This window comes from Poecile atricapillus, chromosome 2 (genome assembly GCF_030490865.1).
Source record: "Poecile atricapillus isolate bPoeAtr1 chromosome 2, bPoeAtr1.hap1, whole genome shotgun sequence".
Taxonomy (NCBI): domain Eukaryota; kingdom Metazoa; phylum Chordata; class Aves; order Passeriformes; family Paridae; genus Poecile; species Poecile atricapillus.
The window spans coordinates 19,690,891-19,714,476 of NC_081250.1; the positions used below are offsets into that span (position 1 = coordinate 19,690,891).

The following is a 23,586-nucleotide window of genomic DNA, read 5'->3' on the forward strand; positions in this document are numbered from 1 at the left end:
ACATTTCATGAAGACAATTATACCTTATTTGTGAACCAGCAACATACCAGTTCTATTTCCAAGCGTGTGGTCCCCGGGAGGTCTAAGACTTTGAGGAGAGCTGACCCCTAGCACCCAGTTAAAGTTGTCAGCCAAGGAATTTTGCCAGCCACATCTGCCATTCTCAAAGGTGCAGGAAGTTCCGCATTCACTCTCGTCTGTATTATCCCCACAGTTGTCTTCAAAATCACAGCTTTGTTCTGGTCTGTAACACTTGCCATTCTGGCACTGCCTATGGCCATGTGAGCAGGAGCCTGAAAAGAGAAGAATGAGGGTGTCCTGGTGAATCACAGTGCCATGCATCCCAGCAAGGTTACTGGAAGGTTACATCTCAGAAAGCTTAATATTTAGGAGGAGGAGGGTGGTCCAGAAAAGTTTTATTAAAAGCCTTTGGTTCCCCTGAAGTACCAATCCATTATCAGTTTATTTCTTTTGTATTCTGTCAAGTGATTGCCTAAATAAATGACTGTTTCCCTTGTAAAGCCTCAGAGGGCAAGCTCCAGCCAGGCATTCCATCACTAACAAAGCTTTCTAGTCTGACTTAATTGCTGGCATTCTCCTTTCATGTGGTGTTGGATTAAATCATTTTATTTTAGCTGCAAAGTTGAGCCTACTTTAGGAGCTCTAATTTGGAAGAAAAAACTTTTCTGTTTTAACTACAGAGGTTTGCCTTTTAATGGGTTTTTTTATGAGTTCAGTAGGTTGATGGTGTCCTTTTTGTGCAGTCTTCCTGCCATTATTGAGGGATAATTCTGCTATTGTACAGCCTGAAGATTGTAGGACTCAGACCACAGGATCTATTTCCAAGTTGCATGTTTTCACTTCAGATCAATTTCTGCAGGACTCTGAATAAAATGTAGCACTTTAGTACATTCTGTAATCAAGAAGTGAAACACAACATTCTGAAATGGACCCCCTCCCATTTAATTTTGTACAGTCTGCTGTGCCAGAAATAAATGAACAAGCATAATTTTATTTAAAAATGCAAGTATGAATATATGAGCTCAAAAGACAAAATTAATATATGTATGTCTAAAAATTAAAATATGTACATGTCTAAAAGTTGCGTAAGTACAGGGAGAATCGGAGTTAATTGATACTGAAAATCACATGGTGCTAAAAACTTGTTTCCATTACTACCATATTAACTTGAAGGAGCTAAATGACATTCATATAAGGCTGGATTTTATTAAGAGGTCCAAACAGCTGATTTATTAGTAAAAGAGGAAAGGACATGGTATGTTCTTTTGCCCCATGTTGGCAACCTTCATCCCACGACATTTGTTTCAGACAGACTCTAAATTACAAATACTCCAAGGTGAAAAAACATTGTCAGAACCCTTTGTTGTAGGTTTTGGGTAAAGTGAAAACAAGTCACTTTATTTCTAGATATCAGCTAAAGAAAACAAGTGCTAACCCCCACCTTTCAAGTTAAAATACTCCTAATGTAATTCTTATTAAAATAAATTTAAAATACAAATACATATTGGAATATGGTAGAAATATCTAGCAAAATTTCCAGGTAAAATATTAATTTTTAATTCCTGATTTCTGCGCAACATAAAAATATGTATCAGGTCTGATTCAAAAGACTGTGTATGATTTGGCTCTTAAAAACTACTCAGAAAAAGGATGAAAAAGTCCTGATCAAAAAGAAGCACATAAGAATAAAAATCTGATACTGACTTAGAAAGTTGAGAACATCAAAGATCTCGAAATCTGGAGACAAGAAAAATGGATAATCTCTGACCAGAAGAAAAAGACTTGTTTGAAGTTTGCAGCTACAACTTTATAAAAGTATCAGTGAAATTTTTTATTAGTATATGATCTCTGAAAATGGTCCTGTCAAAAGAATGGTGCAATTGTATTGATGGATCAGTCAGTGTCCATCAGAAGCTCCTATCAATCTTCTTCAGAATTTCAGTCATTTGTGTTTTATCCCAAAGGGTGACAGAGATTTATTATAAAATTGCTGTCTAATTTAAGTGACATATATTTTTAGGAGCTAGTTATTATAACCCTACCTTTCTTTTAAGTGATGGTAGTAAGAATTTAGAAAAACATTTATTTTGTCAGCAAACTAGGAATTTAAATTTCAAGATGTAGTTCATACCTTGAAATATTTTCCCTTGCAGTTCAATGATTAATAATTGCAGTAACTATTGCATTTTGAGGTCTCTTTGTAGCATTGTTTCCAATTTCAGGTTACAAAAAAAAAAAAAAAAAAAAAAAAAAAGCAGAGTTGAAAAGTGGAAGTCTTTGTTTCCTGGGGAAAAACAAAAAAATCCATCTTGAATCCTGGCATGAATGAATCTTTCCAAGCATGTGTAATGAATGATATTACACTGCCTAAGTGAGTCTGTAACGTGACTTGCTTCTGGATGTACTGCCATAATATAGCTTCTCTTTAAATGACATTTCTAAGGCTTTGAAACTGTAGGAAAAAAACTTCACTAAACAAACAAACAAACAACCTCCCCTCCCCCAGAAAACTACCCCAAACCTACATGAAAAGGAATTTGTTTTTAGAGTTCACTTTCTTCCCTATTTTTTCTGAATCTTAATTGTTCAAACACTGTTTATACAGATTCCTGTGGGGTATAAGAGAGGTATTTAATTGAGAGGAACTTCTTCTTTACAAGGTTCAGTAAATTTTTCCTCCACTCAGTGTTTCTTGAGGATTATTAGTGGGTAGACTTTTTGTCCTATGTGGTAACTGCATAGACACACTAGGCTGCAGTAGGCCCTTAGGGACTCTTAGAACTCCTTTCAGATAAACATTTTTTATCTTATCTTTATATGTATCCTTCAGATAAATAATCCTTGCATTGAGGAGAATTTATACAACAGAGGAAAGCAGCTGTGCCAGCTAATAATCCCCTTGTTTATATACCCTGAGCAAAATCAACAGGTAAAACATTCATATTTTAAAATATGTTTTTAGGAACAGGATTAATCTCCTTGATTTATAAGTGTGCTTTTCTTGAATTGATTTTGAAAAAAATGAAATTTACTTGGAAACATCAAGAGAGAAAATAATTTTTTCTTGAGGACAACCTGTCATATTATTGAAAACAGAAGTAAAGGAGGTCTCAAGTACTCAAGTACTTTTCCTCATTTTTTCCTCATACTCTCCTCTGCATCCAATAAGGAATGGAGGTTTTCCTTTCCACTCCTTTTGCTATTAATGTATTTATAAAATTATTTTTATCATCCTTTCCAGAAGTGGCCAGATTATGTTCTAATTTGGATTATTTTAAAGTTGTTAAATTTAATAAACTGTTAACCTTCTTAAATTTATTAGATTTAATAGTATCAGCACTGATATTTTCCAAACCAAACCAAAATCAAATGAATGAGATAATTTACAATTATTGGAATAACCCTTCAGTAGCTATGAAAAATGCTTCAAAATATTTTCAAAATATTTTATTTATATTCACATAGCTAGAAGCATACCTTCTTTTAAATCACAGCTAGGGCTCCTGTAGAACCACAGTCTGGTATAGAGGCCAGAGTAATTAATCAGCAGACTTAGAGTGTGACATCCCAGGGATAGGGGCTCTCTGGATAATTTAGATCTCTGAGTTTTTTCCTGTAAAAATTACTCCACTATCCTTCTTGCTCTGAGTTGATATTACTGTATGACTGAAATCTATGTGTCCTTACAAAAATAATTTGTTAACAAGAACATCTCTCCTCTAGTATCTCACCAGTGTAGCCCAAGGACACAGAGAAAAGTGCTTTCAACACTGTTAATGATGCATGGTAATACTGACTTGTCAGTGCAGGAATGTGAAAAATGCATCTCATTTCAAAAGCAAAGCTTTGGAAATGAAAATAATTTTTAAAGACTTTCAGATGTTGGGGTGCTGGTGGAAAAAAAAATATTTAAAATTATGATATTATATCAGCATTTTTTTAAAGAAATAGGTTTTATTTTCTCCAATTGAGTGCAAACATTTGGTTTTGTAAGCCTTGCAAATACTTTGACATATTGATTTGCATTCTGAACAACTGAAAGTTAGAAAAACAACAGCTTGAGTTCATTTGCAAAAGGGACTTTTAGAAGAAACTGAGAATCTAAGTTACTGCCACAACAAAGAGCAGATAAAAGCTCCTCCAACAACCAAAACTTCCTCAATTAATTTTTTATCTTGACTATTCCCACACACAAACATAAGAGAATTCTTTTCCAGTAATCGAATCCAGTAATATTCAACCTCAGAACCAAAAATAACCAAAAACATAAACAGCAAGATAGGCAATTGTTCAATATTATTGTCTCTGCTCATGACAGAGAACTGAAGAATCTTCTTTGTTTTGTTTGTTGCTACTTTCTTATTAGAAAAGTGTTGATTTTTGTCAGGCACTCAATACACTTTAAGACATACCCAACCTGTGACACATTCAATGGGCCCTAACATGGTGCTTTGCATCATTTAAGGCTGCTAGAAATTCTGACCTGAAGGCAAGAGGGGCTACTTGGTGCTTCTTCATACTTACATTACTGCATATATTCTAAAGCATGGCAATGCTAAAAACAATATTATAAAGAACAAAAGATTCTGTTTCAATTGCTTACATGCATGTGAATGTGCATTCACTCAAAAGAAATAAAAAAACAGGTTTTGATTAGAGAAAGCAGCACAAGGTCTTTTTAACTCCTCCACTCTTACAGTGCTGGCATACTAATACCTTCAGTAATAGAAATAGTGCATATTTTCCATGTTGCTTGAGTAATTCTACACCTATTTATTCTATAAAACATGCTAGTAGGGCAACTTAAAAGGTAGTTTTTAGTTAATCTGTTCGGGTGGTAAATCCCCATAGTGAATAAGAAGAGACCTAGGCCTGAATTCATTGAAAGATGAACTCCTTCCACTGCAATAGCATTGACTGGTTTCTTCCTTGCCAGAAACAAGATATAAACGACATGTTAATATTGTTATTCCAGTGCTAATCAGGTGGTCTATGTCTCCAAAATAAAGAAAAGGACAAGCAAGAAAAACTCTTGTAACAGGACACACACTTAACAGTAATACATCACTTCTTTTATACAGTCTTCCCTTTCCAAAGCCATGTTGAAATTTATAACCTATCTTCCTGAGGGTGGACCAAGAAATACTAAGGGAAAAGGAATTTACATTTAGTTTTTAAGCAAAGCTTTTCCAGAAAAATCATTTTTTTCATCATATGCATCTACTACAGTGAGAAAGACTAAATACTAACTAAAGCGAAAAGTTTAACTCGTAATCCTGAGTTTACTCTTAGCAAAAATCCAAAATAAAATTATATTGAACAAAATTTGGGGTTGCCATGTTCTGGCTCAAATAACTGAAACCAAAATACACTACCTGAATTCCTTAATAAAGACACAGCAAGAGAAACATTCTTTTGGTACCACATCCACAGTCCTAAAAATATGTCAAAAAGTTGCTGTATGTCCTTTAGAAGTACAACTTGAAGCTCACACAAAATGCTATGTAATTGTAGACTGACACCTTGCCTGAAGCAGATCAATGTAACAGTGCTTTTATGGGAGCCTGGACTGGTGCATAACTGGTGACCTCTCTATCTTAGAGCCCAAAATGGTTTAGTTATGACCTGTGGTTTAATGGTGCAACTATTATCTGATTGTCTGGGGGGTGGAAGACTGGCATCTGTATTCCCTCGTGTCAAGACCAGGCTCTGGTTAGTGGCTTCACTGGCTGCATTTCTGATGGGAGAAAAGTCTGGAGATTGAATCTAAAGTATAAGCATGAGGTAAAGCAGACACCCATAAATTAGAACAGTTTGAGCATGAGAAACAGGTTTCACAATCTCTCAGTAGCTGAGGTATTTCAGAAAGGAATTTCTACAAGGAGATCAATGAAAAGTTGGTTAAACAGTGAACTAAAAGCATTTTATGATGTTATAACTGAATCTGAAGGGGGAGAGATCATCACAGGCTGTGTTTGTTTCATATTCTCCACATACCCCAAGCTGTTCCCCAAAGCATATAGTGGAAGGTGAAGCTGCAGTGCAGTGATAAATCACCTTTGTGATTTATCTTCAAACTTGCCAGAACTGCTGGACTGTGCTCACTAAATGTGACAGGTGGAAAGCACTTCCCCCAGATCCTACTCAAAACCTGACCAAACAGTTGTGATTTAGAGTCACAGTCCTGATTCTGAGACCAGAGGTCAGAGCACTGTCCTGGCCAGATTTAACCTTGGTGAGAGGGGACAGTGGACATGAAGTCCCAGAACATGAGAAACACTCATTCCAGAACAAAAAGTATGAACAAAAGTACGTTGAGAAACCTTTCTCTGGCAAATAAAGGCAGGTAGGAACACATAGTATAAGCAGTAAAAAGTCTTTCTATTTTATGTCCATGAGACCTCAGATGTTTTCCAGGAATGGCATTTTCTTCACCATGTTAGACACTATGAGGTGGTCCAGTCACATCTTTAATTTGACATAAGACTGTTCAATATTCAAAGGGGAAGACAACAAAAAATACATCTATTATCAGCTGGGGATCTCTACTGTTTATGAATGCCAACCTTTTCCCTTAAATCAGTATTAATATTCAACAACACAAATTTAAACTACAAAGGAAATGGTTCTGGAGAATTCTCACTTGTGTACAGATGAGATTAAAGCAAGAAATAGCTGCAAAATACATTATTTGCTCAGAATTTCTATAGAGAATGACAACGTTTAAACACAGCTATATTTTAACTCTTCAGAAATATGTAAGGGTCAGGTGTAGGAGAAACTAAAGCTACCCAAAACTGATTAAATTGAATGTCATGACCCCTATGAACCCTCATCTGTCATTACTCAGAAGGAATACATTTCAGGATTAGTTTATTTACCACCTTCATTTGAAGAGGACATGATGATTAAAATATTCCATTGGTGTCATGAACAGCCTTCCACACACATCTAAGCCTCCACTGAATAGGTCAACAAGAAAAGGAAAAATGCCTTATGCTTGATGGAGGAGAAAGACACCAACAAACTCCTTAATCACAGAGTATCTTATAGAAATGTAGCTTCAAATATGTTTAAATATTTGAAAATATTTGAATATTCAAATATGTACAAATATGTATTTCCCTTCCTCTGAATTACATGGTTTTTTCCTCAGACACTGAAAGAAAAAGAATAAAATTATTCCTATAAAGTCAGCAAAAGAGCTTTGAGGTAAGGATCTGAAAGCAACAGGAGGTACACTTGGCACTGTTACTCTGTAATATTGTTACACTGTCTCCTACTGTGACTAAGGAATTCTGCTCCTTATCTTTTTTTTCCAGCTAGGATGAACAATTAAGACAAAAAGAAATTTTATTGTTCTCATTTAATGTTAATCCAATCCAGTACGCTCACTTATTCCCGAAAGCATTAATAACTTTATTAACTGCACTGCCATTCAGCATGTGTTCCTGTTCACCAGAACACTTTGAGGTAAGCAAGTAGTAGCACATCTGCTTAGCAAGTGACTGAAAATGGAAAGAGCAGAACACTTCATGGTTAGAAAAACAACCCAGATGGAATTGTTTAGTGCCACTTCACAGGATTTACACAGGATTTACACAGCAAGCTCTGCCATTCAGCTCTCCTCTGCTTGGAAAGGAAGGTAAGGGAAATACAGAGAAAAGCACCAACAGCCCTGAAATCCAAGAAAACAATACTACCTAAACCCCTCATATTTACCTAGCCCAAACCTTCAGCTCTAAGTCCAATAGAAGCCAAATAATTTCTTACACAATCTTCTTTTGAAGCTTTGACAAATTCCTTAATCTACAGCTTTTCATCAGTGTGGATCTCATGAGCAAAGTGGATATTGTTGACAGGAGAACTGCCAAAACCTCAGCTCTGGACCTGAGGAGAGCAGGCCTCAGACTGCTCAAGAAATTAAAGTTGCCTGGGGAAATGCTTTTGCAAGTGCTGGGATCCATCAGTGCTGGTCACTTTTTTAAACATCATCTGCCAATAAAGGCACAGGAGCAGGCAATTCCCAAATGTCAGAAGTCAAGCAGGTGAGGCAGGAGGCCATCTTGGCTGAACAAGAATCTTCTCTCAGAAATAGGGAAAAAAAGAAGATGTATAGCCAGTGGCTGCAAGGGCAGGTGACATGGGAAAAATGCAGAGATGCTGCTGGCCACTGTTGGGAAAAAAAATGTGCAGCAAAAGCTCAGCTGGGCAGAACTGTGGGGGGACAGTAAAAGGAGTTTTTTCAAATATATTAATGGCAATCAACTGACTACAGGATGAGGATGATCTCCTCCCAAATTGACAGAGACAAGGCTGAGGTGTTTAACACATTCATTATCTCTTTTCTTCAACATGGATGATGGACCAAGGGGCTGATCTGACTTTCGAGCAACAAATAATTGTGCTCCTTCCATGGGCAAGAATGCTTAATAAATTTTGACAGTTAACAGTCTTTATACCCCTTATTCGTGTACTAACTTTGTTTATCCTAACACTAAACAGCATCCAGGCACATCTTGGGATAGTTCACTACCTTGTGAAAGCTAAAATAACATTTTACTTGGAAGTCATATTCTGTTGAAATATTTGAGAACAAAAGTTCAGAGAATGAAAGTGAAGCTGTGAAGTGAGTTGCCTGAAATGTTTCTTGATGTAAAGCACAAAGCATAAAGCGAACTTTCAAATAAACTTTACAAATATCCTGTTAAAAACAATGTTTTTCTTTGTTTACAGTATACCCTATTGAAAATGTAAATTCCTAACTAGGAATGTAAAATGCAGTCCAAAGTGACTATTGATAAGCATGTGCTTAAAAAAAATACATGAGTTAAATTTTGTTTCATACACTTTGAGAAGGAGAATAAAGACCCAGACTTGTCTTCAGTCTTAACCACATGTAGAAATTTTGTTCCAGGACGTCTAGAAAATTCAAATGCCCATCAAAGATGTAATGCACTAAAGGTAAAATAGGACTAAATTCTGTGAAATAAAACTTTTTGTTCAGATCACTTTTGCTGTTGCAAGACTTAATAGTAGAAACATCTGATATTTCTAAGAATGCTCTGTACTGTAACATCATTTCTCTAAGATGTGTGAAAAAAAGAGAAGTCATTACAGACAAGTAGGAGCAACTTTTTATCTAGTTCTTGGAATGCAGAGCAGATTTCCAGCTTTCATGTTCTCAGATCACCCAAGGAAAGGCCAGCTCTGAATGTGGAATATATAACACAGAGAAATGTCTAATAACAAGAGGTAATAATGACAGTAGCACTGGTGGTCCTGAGAAAGCTCAGATTTGGTAAAAGTCTTCTTACTTGGTTCTCCCATTAGAGAGAAAATGAAAGAGCAGAGCTCTTTAAGAGGGTTCTCCATTATAAATATAGTACCAGAATTTCCTCTTACAGTTTTTGGAGCAGTTTGGTTAGAAAAGCTATTCCCAAACCCCAGCTACTCACTGCCAAAATGAATTACCAGCTCATATTGTGAATTTAAATATAAATACCTGCCCTCACCTGCTGCTCAGAGATTCACATCAAACTGCCAGCACCAAAAGCTCCTTTCTCCTGACATTATACTTATTTGGATGCCTGGGACACCTTTCCCAGAAACAAGACCATGGAGACCCAAAAGTTAAAAAAAAGTTCTGAAGATGTTAAACAGCTTTGTGAAACATAAAACAGGGCCTGACAATGCCCTACCTCCAAGGACCTTAGATGAGATTAATCATGTTCTGGGATGACATTAATCACATTCTGTAGGCCAGTTTCTAGAGTTGTAATCAGTTATGAGCCCAGTTTAGGTCTGCTCTCATCTGACTGCTGATACAAAGAATTTGTGGGCTTTAATGTCTCTATTAGATGTGAGAATAACTTCTTTGACATAAAATTATAATAAATTATGGGAAATTTCTGCAAATTATCTGTACTTTACTGTATGTTCAAATATTGTAGTTGGTAGGGACTGAAATGTATCCTAAATCCCCACAGAATGGTGGAAAAAAATAATTTTAACTTCCTAAAAATTACAACTCATTCTAAATTTTTGTCATTATTTTGCAAATTAGACCAGTAAAAAATCTATATGATTTTCTTTTTTATTTAGTAAATGGGCACATTGCTTTCCAACCTTTATATAATCTGGTAAGATTAGAGCTCAAAATAAAAGGAGATAGATCAGATCTCAAGCCACAAACAAGCAAAAAGAATCAGAAGATGTATAGGTGGTATATAGGATATATAAATAGGTGGTGAAAGGGTAATATTTCCAGATAAATTGATAAAGTACAATGATTACAGTTACACAGATTTGGAATTTAATTGGAGAAAGCTCAACAGAATTAGAAGATACACCACCAAAATCTGGGCTATATATTTTTCTCCTTCACAGTCAATAAAAGGATAATTTTCCTCATAACAGGTGGACAGTATGTGTAGAATTTGAATTCAAGTCACCTGTATTCATGACTACATATTTAAAAGTAGTAGCTTTATATAAAGTCCCTAAACCAATCTACATATTCTAAAGTATATTTCTACCATTTTTCTGAATAATATGGAAATAATTGTATAATGTATCAAAAAGACAGAGAAAAAAATAAAACATGTAGATTTCTTGGTTTTAAAATACCACCATGATAAATCTTTTGTATTACTGCATAGGTGAAAATAAAAGTTGCCCCTTGCATAGAACTTCATTCTAGATATATCTAAGAATATGATGCAGTACAGGCACCAATGAAGAAAAAAAAATTCACAATCTGCTGTATGTAATTAAGGCAACTACATGGACAGATTCAATCTCCCAAGAGAAATGACGAGCCCTCTTTATATTTTTTTTTGTTTGGGGTCTTTGTTTAGTTGGTTGATTGTTTTTTCTTAAGCTTTTGTTGTTGTTTTGGGGAAAATAGTTTATTTTTTTGGTTTCAGGTTTATTTTTATTTCTTTCTCTTCCCAGAACTTGTTTTAAAATGCTTTAGAAATAATACTTTATTCATTTCACATGCTGTTTCCTCAGTCAATGGTCAATGCTGGCTGTTTCAAAAGAAGCCATAAATGCTTTGTTATTTGTTTAATTCTGCATAAAGAGGTTTTTTTCCTCTTTTCAGTAGATCACATTATGCACTGAAGCATAAAAATTTATTATTCTTGTAATTATATATTAGTTACAAAAACTGCCAAAGTTATTTCTATTTATGTGTCTATAAACTTTTATAGATTTAATTATAACTGCAAAAGAGGGCTATAAGCAATGTCCTTTGGCCTTTAGAGCACACTCTAGAGTTCTGAGCAATATTTCAAATGAAAATATTTTTGGCAAATCTGATTTCCTGATTATTCTATCACTTTGCACATATTTATTTTAATTATGTTGCTGACCAAATTCCAAAAATTTAAAAAATTTTTTGTGAAGTATAAATTTGTACTAAAATGATTTAAAAATCAATATGGAACAAAAAAATCCAAATGAACCAAAACAAAAATATCCCCAAGGAACAGAAAAACAGCAGGACTGCATTCTTTAATGTTTGCTTTTAAAAGAAAAGGGAAGTGCATGAGTTATGAATTAAGAAACTTTGCCAGAGATATGAAGGTATTCAAGGTGATATAAACTAGGAATAACTATGAATAATAGGAAAAGTTTTTTGTTGAAATGAACTTGCTTAATGGGACTGTACCCAGTGCTAGTTATGAACTAAAAAACCTTTCTGGTATCAGCTGCCATTGCAGGACATTCACTTCCTTATAATCCCTGTAACATCCAGCCCCGACAGGTGTGTCAATATTTTATACAACTACACTGGAGATAAAAAGTCACAATTTAGCAAATGAATTGCACCCTGAGTGACTGGCAATGAAATGGGATGTTATCGAGTTACACAGAATAACACAGTCCATCTTTCACAGAAATCCCATCACTACCACTCTGAAGCAGTTCCGAGAACACAAAAGCCCAATGTTCAAAAAGGGCAAAACAATCAAAGTTTTAGGATTTATCAGGAAAGAAAAGAGAAAAAGAACAATTTTGTTACAGTGTCATTCCTAAATGCTCCATGCAGACCTGATTTTACAATCCCAAAAGAGTATAGTGGATTTTCATAAATGTCAGAGAAAAGAAAATGTAAGGAATAGATTCTGTGTAAGAAATAATTTGAAACTCCTTCAGTGTGTAATAATGCTTAAAGATGATCGCATACAGAACAATATGGAGTAGGTGTGTTTGACTGTTCACTATTTTCAGTAAAAAAAGGGTAAAAACAGAGTCACTTTCTCACTAAGTGGCAGAACTGTACAACTTGCTGCAAAAAATGAGAAGGGGACTATACTGAATGTGCTTCTAGGGAAACCAGGCTCTATACAGAAGGCAATTACATTATGGTTTGCTACATATCCAAAACCACATTTGGTTCATAAGGTCTCCTAAAAAGGAAATATTAATAACATTAAAAGGAAGTATCATATATATTCAGCATCTCACTGACAGCAGTAGAGAGGATATCAAGTGAAATGGACCTTGATGTGATTCTCTGTTAATATTCCTATGTTCTCAAAGTTCTCAAAGACATGTTCCACACTTTAGTGATTTGCTTTTAATATGCTGGAAATAACTGTCTTCTCTACGAAACTGAAGTCAGCAGATACCAGTTCTCTAGTCTCTGGGAATAACTTTTCTTTATTGTAGCCAGCTAATCTGATCAGGCAGCCCTTGGCAGCTGTTGTATTCCCAGATGAATGGTGGGAGACATGAGCAGAAACTCTGATAGAGGGATCTGCAATTTTTATAGTAACAACACTGCAGGAGGGAAGGGATAGAAAGAAGATAAGAAAAGCAAGTTTAGAGATCATGGAAATTGTTGTCAAAACCATGATGTCTCTTTTGTTAACAACTGTAAGTATGAAATATTATTCATACTTACAGTTAATTAATGATCAATTCCATCGTTCACCTCCATGGGCTGCAATGAGCCCAACTCACCACAGGCTGCAGGGGAACCTCTGCTCCAGCACCTGGAGCACCTCCTCCTTCCTCTTCCCTGGTACCAGCAAAGTACCCTTCTCTTGCGTATTCTCACCCTCTCTCTGGCTGAAATTGCTTCTGTGCAACAATTTTTCCCTTTCTTAAATCTGTTATCACAGGGATGCTGCCACCATCACTGGTGGGCTCAGCCCTGGCCTGCAGTGGGTCCATCCTGGAGCCAGCTGGAGTTGGTTCTGTTGGACACGAGGGAAACTTCCATCACCTTCTCACAGAAGTCACTGCTGTAGCCCCTGCCACCAAAACCTTGCCACACACACCAAATGCAGAATCAAGTGCAACTTTCACGAGGTTCACTGTGGCCAGGGTCTCTTCCTGGGTTGATGTGGGTACAGACAGCCTTTTACACAAGGCAGAATTGAACTCAAAAATCTTACCACGCTGCAGAGACACAGCAACAGGCACAAATAGCATTATTAGAACAAAATTGTCTTTGCATTTTCCTCCACACAGTACTGTTGTGGCCCATGAGCAAAAACTGATGTTCATACAATGAAAATTTGATAAGACCCAGCCTAAAATGATGTTTATTGTTCCTCAGACCCAGCAATTTAAATGGCTGTCAGTGGCTTTGCAGTTCAGCATTGTCGTTGCTAAGCAGCATATTGAGAACTATCTACAGCATCCTGTAGTTTACAGAAAATTACAATGCTAACTTTCAAAATAATTTTTTCTAGCTGTCCAGTGCTCACTTCCAGCTTTTAAACATTACTGCATGTTTGGCTGAAAGAAACAGCCACCTTAGAATATATTTTTGTTAATGTGCAGAATTTCACGGTGTTTACATAGAGTCAAGGAAAAATTCTTCTGAATGGTGAGTCTGTGTCACAGATGGGAACATTTAATGATTCTGTTCTATTTTGTCTTTACATTCATTGCCATATGACTCTATGTGCAGAAATAACAAGCAAAGACTACTTAGTACACTTGTCTTACACAGTGATATGAATCAATAAGGCTCAGAAGAATCTCCTTTGATATGTGCATTACAAATATTATCTAAAAGAAATAAAATTTGATAGGGAATTGTATTAGAGTAGACCTCAAAAACTACAAATTTCTCCCTTAAAGAGGAAATATTTTTACTTTCTTAGCAGATACATTCCCTAGCTGGAGACAAGAAGGTAACAGATCTTCTTCATCCTCAGAAACTTTTAAAAAATTGATCAGTGGACATAATTGTTTTACTTTTGGTTAAACTTTCCTTTGTTCTTTGTTTCTACATATAAGCAGACAAGTCGAGGGCAGCAGATTTTTGCAGCTGATCATCGTGGCCATTCTAGCTGGTTCTATTTTAAAAAATTGCATTACAGGGCAATTTTCACAACACCCAGCATGCATTTTGCCACAGTTCAGAGCATTTCTGTAGGCAGAAGCAGACCTGCTTACGGGCAGTGATGCCAACAGATACCACTAAGTAGTAGCTGTAAGTTGAACCCCTCAGTGGGTCATGTAAACTCTTATCCTGGACAAATTAAATTTGTCAATATAAAAAATATGTTTTGTTGTAAGGATGAATTTCAACCATTGCCTTAAAGTGTTGTGAACCTCTGAAGTTCACAAAGTACATCTTAGATGAGCTACACCAAGAAATCAGTCTCTGGTGGCTCTTTCCTGAGATTTTAGTATCTTTTTTATTATAAAGCATAAAAGTGTTTTGGAACATCCTTTACTATCAAAACCAAAGCTTTTAAAGCTCCTAACATTGCCACAGGGACATGCAACTCCCATTAAGAGAATAGAGCCTGAATACAACAAAAATAAAGAATCAGAAAGCTTGGCTAGTGTTCCTCCTGGGGTAACGTTCATATAAAGCTGAACTTTAAAACACAAATCTCATTTGCAATAAATTTCCATGACTGGCTTGGCAGAAGTAGGAAACCAATAGTACTAGAACTGGCACCTTATCAGTGAGATGTCTGGAAAATTTTGCCCATATCTTTCCTGCTTATCTTGTGCTCAAAGTTCAGTGCAATTTCTTGGGTTTGATGTAGTCTCATCAGTGTTACTTCCCAATGCCTGAGCAGTGCTTAATGACTTCCTAAAGGAGAAGGCTACTCATTAGCAGCAGTAACAGAGCAAAGTTGCTCACATAAATTAATGATCCATTCTCGTGGTAGTCCTTGACACTGGGAAATATTAACTTTGTTTTATTGATCAGAAAGACAGAGAAGTGAGATAAAATGACTTTCTGCAGCCATGCAGGAAATTTGTAGTAGGCCCAGGAACAAAATGCATCTCCTAAATTCCACTTCAGGGTGTTACATTTCAGTAGCTCTGTGATAAATGTGGAAGGAGGAAAAAGATTTGTCCTGTTCTGTCAAAAAGAGTCTCTCCTTCATCATTTGTGTCCAAGCAAATACTGCTAACATACAGCATCAGTGCTTTCATGACTAGCTCTTACCTTGGGGTTGTTGGGATCCATCCCCATCCAAACTGTGTAATTGCTGGTAAATGTTTACTGAGTCTTATTTCCCTAGTGCAGTAAGTGAGGATGGTGCAAATAATTGCACTGGTGCTGGCACCATACCACACTGGCAGAAGATGGATATGGTGCCTAAGCAGTATTAGTCGCAATTCCTACCAGCCAAAAAACATTTAAGCCTGCTGGCCTTATTGCAAACTATCCATATTAGCTCTGTCCCTCTCAGTTCTTTATTTTACAAAATTCTATTTTACAACTTTTGATAAATAAATTCTACTAAATTAAGCAGGATATTGGCTAAGTGTACATGGCTGGACAAGAAGCTTTGCAGATTCACAACGGCTGACTCAGTACCCAAACAACTATTTCATAAAATGATTTTATTAGAATTTCATGGGCTGCCTAAAAGTGTTAGAATTTCTACATGTCTTTAGCATGTATAATATGTATGCATGTATAATACCCATACTATTTCTCTTTTGAAAGAGAGACAAAGAAATTAAAATAATGCTGCTATTCCATCTTTCTAAGCTTACATAGACTGTCCATAGCAGGAACATACCTGTTGGAGGTAGCCCTGTGGGTGCTGCTGGTAAAAACTCCTGGGATGGTAAGCAGTCCCTGGAAAAAGTGAGGTCATCAAGTGCTATGCCATCTTTGGCACCTTTTCCAGCTATTCCTTCGAAGACAACTTGAAAATCTTCATCTCCAGACAGGGTCAGTGCCTTGCGCTGCCAGAAATTTCCCTGGTTTCCACTAAGATTGAGGAGAATTTTTTCGTGTTTCAATGTACTTCTCTGGTAGATAATCAGAGATCCAGCGTGAGCTCCATACATATGATAATAGAAAATTATCTGTAAGCAAAAACGAGACCATAAATCATGCAATAGGTGACTTCAGTCAAATTCTGCTATTGTATTTACTCTAATTCTTAAATTAATAGCATTCAGTGTAGTCATTAATTTTACTGATTGAAAAATAATTTAATCAAAAGGCAACAAAACAACTTACTAGTGGCAATTCTCTACCTAGTCCATAAGCCAAACTTCAAAACCAGCATTAAAATATTCAACAGCAGCTCTTGCATCCCTTAGAATAACTCTTGCATTTAAATGAAAAAGAACTAAGATACTTTTTAAGGAAACAAAGGAATGACACAGTGCGATTTACAATATAGAAAGCAACTTCAATTTACCAAACAATTTTCTGGTTAAAAATGTGTTTGTGTAGATTATAGAGTGTGCAATTAGAAAATAATCCAATCTATAATGGGAGCAAAATTTCTGCGTGGACATGTGCAAAAAAGTCCCCCCTAATAAGAGATAAGAAACAGTGATTTATATATTTTTAGTAAAAATGGGGAAAATTTGAAATACAAAAGAAGAAGTATATACAGAAAAAGATCACTGTGAAAAAATCATTAGCTGCACTCCCAGTTCTTTCCAATTCAGTCTTGGATTTCTCTTCCTTTTGAAGATGGAGCTTTGTCTCTTAAAGTCTTGTATATAGACAAAATATTTTTATATATTTATGTCCCTTTATAGTTACTGCTCTATATTTGTTTTCTATGCATAAAACTTGTCCCATTGATGTAAATGTTCCTTTTCCAATGATTTGACATGGTCTAAGATCCCATACTAAGTCTCTTGTAATATATGATGCAGCATTTTCTTCTCAAATAACCCATCAGAAGGAGTAAAATACTTCAGGGGGCTCTCTGATCTTAATGAGGTTTTGGATCCTGAAATATTTTTTTCCATTTATACAATTTCCTATACCAGAAATTGTACTTCCTTCGGTCATTTTCTATGTGTAAGTTTCAGAACTGCTTAGAACCTTCAAAAAGTAAAATACCATAAATATGACTGTTTCAGGCCACATCATGAATTTTAAGTGTTTGGTCTGTACAAGGTGCATAAACTTTTGTGTTTTTGTAAATAGTTTTCCATGATAAAAGCAACAGTTCCCCATAGTTACATTTCAAGCACTTAATTGCATTTAACGTGTGAGACATCATAACAGTACAGATGTCAACATATCATTCTCAGTTATTCTGCATTACTTTGCATATGTTTTATGCTTCATAGAAGCCAAAAAGTGAAAATGTTACTTTTAGAGCACAAACCAGATAATGTAGCGAAGGAGATACTCTCAAATATGATGCTAGAAGCAGAAGGCCAAAATATCCATGTTTGTATAAGCAGAATTTTTTTAATATGTGTATTTTAGGCAATACAAAAAATTAACATGGTTCCAATTTTTAAGATAGTTTTATAATGGCTATATTAAATTTTGCTACTGGATATCATAGTTATTCAAGTTTTCTTTTGAATCATAAAATCAAACCCTTTATATTTAATACTTCCTGACTTTCTTATCTATAAAGAGTTAGGAGAGTTTTCAGAGAGAAATGTTTCGGTAAAATGAACTGGTTAGAAATTTTAAACATAAGCAGAATTCTTTCTAAGTTACAGATAAATTCCTTGTTCAGGAATATTCCTCAGGAATTGTATGAGATAAACGAAACTAGAGGTTTGTGACTTGACATTTTGCACAGGGATGTCACCTGCACAGCCAGTAAACTGTTGAGGACTATTTCAGTCTAAGACCACCTTCATTTGATGAGCACAGTTCTGTGATCACACAAACAATTAATTTCCAAAGCTTTTTAAAAAATGGCCTCATAAAAACTGTCCTCTTGAGAGGCCTACTTTTTAGATGTATAAAGGTAAACTTGCAGTTTCAAAATAAGGCTAAATTTTCTAGGAAATTATATTTTTAAGGAAGACTATAAAAGATGTATCAAAACCAGGAAACTTTTTATTCCAGTTTTGCAAAAAAATGTTCAAGTTGAAGTTACCACAATGTTTGTGGTGTAATGTTTTGGAAAATCAAGGCTTACCCTTTTCCATTCTCTAGAGTAGAGCTGGTGACAAAGCTCTCTGTCAAACATCCTTTTGCAGTTGCATTCTTTGAAAACCAATTGTTACTGCACTTATAAACACTTTCTCCATAAAATCAGAAACCATTAAATAGTTGTTTGCTACTTTGGATGAGTTGCATAAGACATTATAAATCAGATGCTGTTTACTGTCAGCTTCATCTGTATCTCATGGAGTGCTAATTTACTTCCAGAATCATTCTTCTTTCTCAGCAAAGTACATTTTTTCTTATGGCTTCAATGAAATTAGATCTGATCCAGACTTCTCTACAAAAGGATGGGATTTTTTTTCCTCAAGAATCATTCCAGTAATCATCTTTAATCATTTTAGGAGTACATTCTTGGTGCAATCTAGAAACCAAATTCTTGGTTCTTGCTGCTACCACACCCTCACATACCTTGCAGTTTTTACTCTTTCTGCTTAAGACAGGACTAGAAATCCTAGCTTTCTGTCCTGGTAGCTGAAAAAATGAACTCCTTATAAAAATATAATGACCAGATGGCTCCTGCAGTGTATGATCAGTAGCTGGTCCAGTGCCCAGTTTTGCAGTATTGCTAGTTCTGAGGTGCCAGTTGAAATCATCATTTTCATCTTGCTTCCATTCACAAAGGTCAAACTCAAAATTGCAATGCCCAATAGATGTACCTGAAATATATTTGCACACACACAAAAAAAGATTTATTTTCTAGTTAATTAGGTACATATAATACAACTAGTTCTCAAGTCTATGGAAAATAAAACCCAAAAACTTCACTACAAAAAACAATATTCATGTACCTCATTAAAAAGAGCATTTTTAATGTTCTGGACTATAATATTAAGATAAACCTACTTGCATATATACAAGGTGGGTCCAGTGCTATTTTTATAAGAGTCAACAGAATCCTGTGAATGAATGTAACCAAATTCAATTAATTATTTTAGCTCCTTAGGGTCCTAATTGGCCCTCCATAGAGCATTCAAGACATGTGCAGAAAACCAGCCTCTTTCTGAAGGAACCTGTTAACATCAGGTGAGAACAGGAAGAAAAGCCTATATCTAGGGAATGGACACACCAATGAATGTATTGAGAATCATAAAATCACAGCCTCTAAATAGACATAGATAGTCAAAACATAAATGGGGGTGTGATAATCTTGAGCTGAATCACACCCAAAGTTCATCTACTTTGACTTGTATTATTTCAGCCGATATAGAAACACAGATAATTATGTTGGTGTGGATTGTGTCCAAAGAAGGATAAAGGCCTGGGACACAGGTCTGATGAGGAGCAGCTGAAGGGGCTGGGGGTGTTTGGAGGAAAGGAGGGCCAGGGGTGACCTTATTGCTCTTGACCACTACTGGAAGGGAGGTTGTAGCGAGGTGGGGTCAGTGTCTCCCAAGTAACGAGTGATAGGAGAAGAAGGTTGTCAAGTTGTACCAGAAGATGCTAAGATTGGATGGTAGGGAAAAGTTTTTCACTGAAAGGTTTGTTAAGCATTGGAACAAGGCTTCCTGGGGAAGTGGTTGAGGCACCATTCCTGAAGGTCTTTAGAAGACACATAAATGTGGCTCCTAGGGACATGGTTTGGTGGTGAAATTGGCAATGCTAGGTTAACAGTGGGATTTAATGATCCTGAAGGTCTTTTCCAAAATAAATTATTCTATGATTATCTATATATCTCCTTAAGTTGTACTTAAAGCCTAGAAATGGAGAAAGCTATCATAATTTTGGTTGATTTTTATATGCAACAACATCCATGCTCTTTATCAATTCTCGAATCTTGAATACCAAAACAGCCAGCATGGTGAGTAAATTGTCCACATAAATTAAGGTTAAGTCAATTGCATCATTCCAGAAGTTTAATTTCTGCATATTTTTCTCTCTGTACATCTATAAATTCACTATAATGATTACTAAGACTAAAATTGCTGAAATAAGCTGGAATTTCAACATACTTCAAGAGTCTTTTGACTGTGCCCTGAATATTCTTACTCTTATTGCTGAAAAGGAAAGTGCTTTGAAGATATATTTGGAAACTGTATGTGTTATTTTGCAGGACAATATGAGAAATTACAAAATGTCTCTTCCAAAATGTGATCAAAATCTGAGCCTCTTCTGAGGTCTGATAAAATTCAGCCACTTGAAAATAGTATTATTTAACTGGAAGGTACTCAGAAGCATCAGTAACCAGGCCAATGATCTAGAATCCATGGAATCTAGACATGGACCAAAACAGGACAGACATCTATCTCCAAAATTTTAGGCTGAAATCAGATAAAATTTTTCTTTGAATTTTAATCCGTCAATGTCATAATGTCATAAAGTAAAAAAGTTAGAAACTTTTTCTTAAAAGTACGAGCTATTTAGCAAAACTAGCTTCCCTTTTACCTTTGTCTGCAAATAATGTGCCATCTGAAGTAATAATTAAAACCAACCACACCTGGTAGGTGAAATTATATTATTTTTTTTTATGAAAATCACAGAGAGTAGATTAACTCAACCGAATGCAACTACACATAACATTTGTTCTAATCATATTTTCCCAACTGATTTAGTTCCTTAATATTTCAAGATCACTCTTATAGAAATCCCTTCCATTATTTACAAATTCCATCTTGAGTAATGAAGTCAAATTTGTGCATAGAAGTGACCATTTTATTTTAAAGACATGTTTTCAAGAATCAAGACCTTAAGGCATGAGCACTGATATCTCTGCAATCCGTGTTGGGAATTACCTAATCTAAGTTTAGATGTCCTTATAGGATCTCTGTAGTCAACAAAGAGAAATACTCTTATCTACAGGACAACTTATTTATCTATCTAACTCAAACAACTGATTTTAAGTTGCATGAACTTCAGCCTGCAAACAAGTTACTCCACTGATGAAAAAGAGAATTTAGGCAGCCTGCTTAGAAGCTCGAGTTCCTGCAGATGATTATGCACTTGCATATTAAATAACTCCTGTGTTTTTAAAAGATCATAGTGGTTTACTGTAATGCTTGCAATTAAAATGCAGTTATTAAAAATTTTAAAAATAATTTTACAACTTTTTTTCCTTAGTTAAAAATAATAATAAAAACATGTTAGAGGAAAGCATTCATTTAATGATACTGTTTCAATTAATGTCTTGCAATGGGAAATTGGAATAAAATCTTTATTGTAGAGGTTGCAAAACTGAATTCCATCAGTTTATTTGAAGCATTTTTCCCTTAGTGCTTCAATTTATACTTGTCTTATAATATTTTATGGGAAACACAGACAATGCAGAAAATTAAAAGAAAAACAACAACAAACAAAACCCTCATTAATATTTTAAAATTTCAGAAAACGAAAGTCAAAGTTTGAGAATATTTTTTAACAGAGTAATTACAATTTGAAATACTCTTTATTTTTAGTTGCAGAAGATCTGAACTGGTCCCCAGATAGGTTAGTGCTGTGCTATTCCTGGATTGGAAATCATTGAGTAGTTTAATAGTATGAAAATAATTTACAAAACACGGTTCCACTGCCATGTACCTTAGCTTTCAGGGGATGTCAGCATACCTTTGCTTCACAGAATTGTATTCACTGAGAGTTTTATAAACTGAATTAATATTCTCAATAAAAATGAAACAACTGTTAATATGGAACCAAACAATGGAGATTTGTGATCATATGAGCATTTCCCACATTTGTAGAAGTAAAAAAAAGAAGGTGTTAATACCATATACTGTGATCCAGGAGGAGACATTTGATATGAAACATCATTCTTCAAATCAGATACTTCATCTACTCCTTCTTGATATGTCTTGTAAAACCAAAATTGTACAATATTCAGATTAAAATAATTTGCTGAGACCTGACAACGCTTGAAATATCTGAGGTAGGTCCCTCATCTCCCAAAGGTATTATGCTTGAATTATTTTTTCAGCTTTAATATATTCTTTTCATATGGAAAGCAGGATAATTTTATTCTGCTTTTAAAGACAGCTGCTTTCTGAGTTATTTTAAGACATTCATTAGCAGCTCTTTGTATTTTGTATCGTGTGATTTTAAATTAAATAATAATAATTTAAAATCCCTAAAAGCCAAGGAATAGAATTAAGTTATTACCTTCTTGTTTGCTTTCTCAGCTGATGAGCTGTCAAAAGTATTTGAGTAACAAAAAAATCACAGCAGGCACAGTTATTGATGATAATTATATTAAAAAACTACCATACTTACTGCAAATACTAGGGCTTTCATCTGAGTTATCTTCACAGTCATTTACAAAATCACACAGATTATTCTTTGGGATGCAGTACTTGTTGGCACACATGAATTCCTCTGACGTGCAAGGTTTGCCTGAGATAAGCAGAGGGGAACAATCTTCAAAGGTAATATCATCCACTGCCACATCTCCCATGTAACTGACACCATGTTTTGCCCTGAAAATAACCTAATAAAAATTACAGAGTTATTACAGTAAGCCACTGATAAGATAGAGAAAAGCTTATACAGACAACATAAAAGAACAGCGACTGATGGTCCTCACAAATCTTTTAATATTAAGTGGTCAGTTCTTACTGTTTTTAAGAATTAAGCATAATTCTATGAAAATTCTACGAAATCTTGTACTACACTTGGTACAGATCTGTCACTATAGTTATTGAAGGACCATCTTCTAACATTACGAAGCACACAAAAAAAAGGAAATAAATCATGCCACTCAAAGAGATTCAAATCCTCACTCACCCTGAGCTAATAACAAGGGTTCCTCCTACTTCTGCAAAGTCTGGAAAAGACTAGTGTGTCATTCATCATTTATTCCCATGAATGTAAAAGGAATTTTAAAATTTCATTAAAATTCCAAGACACAAGTATCATGAAATGTAACTCTTTTAGAACTATGTTACTGACTATCCTTGTGGATTTTTTGTTTTTTTCGTAAGTCTACAGCTAAGCAAGTATCTCTAAGAGGTTTGGAAATCTGCTCCAATTTCAAAGTAAACATCATGCTCAAGATTCTTTTTCCAAAACCCAGATGTTTTTACTTACTGCGCACTAAGGGGAAGGAAGCAGAATATTTTAAGCAGAATCAGAGAATCCCTCTATCAAGGATAGATGGAATTCTCAGTCTTAAAAATGGATATCAGTCTGAGATTAAAGAGGTGTGAGAAATCTCCAAAAACATGAGTCCAGCTGAGAGAATTAATCAGACA

The 23,586-nt window shown here is 35.2% G+C and overlaps 1 protein-coding gene across 1 annotated transcript in view; it reads right to left on the reverse strand.

The window, feature by feature from the left end:
- Positions 1 to 23,586, reverse strand: part of MALRD1 (MAM and LDL receptor class A domain containing 1) — a 239,243-nt gene that overhangs the window by 120,057 nt on the left and 95,600 nt on the right. Inside the window, exons 24-27 of the mRNA XM_058831049.1 lie at positions 22,610 to 22,823; positions 18,821 to 19,068; positions 16,044 to 16,335; positions 48 to 293 (exon numbers count right to left, since the gene is read on the reverse strand). Of these exons, the coding sequence (XP_058687032.1) occupies positions 48 to 293; positions 16,044 to 16,335; positions 18,821 to 19,068; positions 22,610 to 22,823 (1,000 nt within the window). The remainder of the gene's footprint in view (positions 1 to 47; positions 294 to 16,043; positions 16,336 to 18,820; positions 19,069 to 22,609; positions 22,824 to 23,586) is intronic.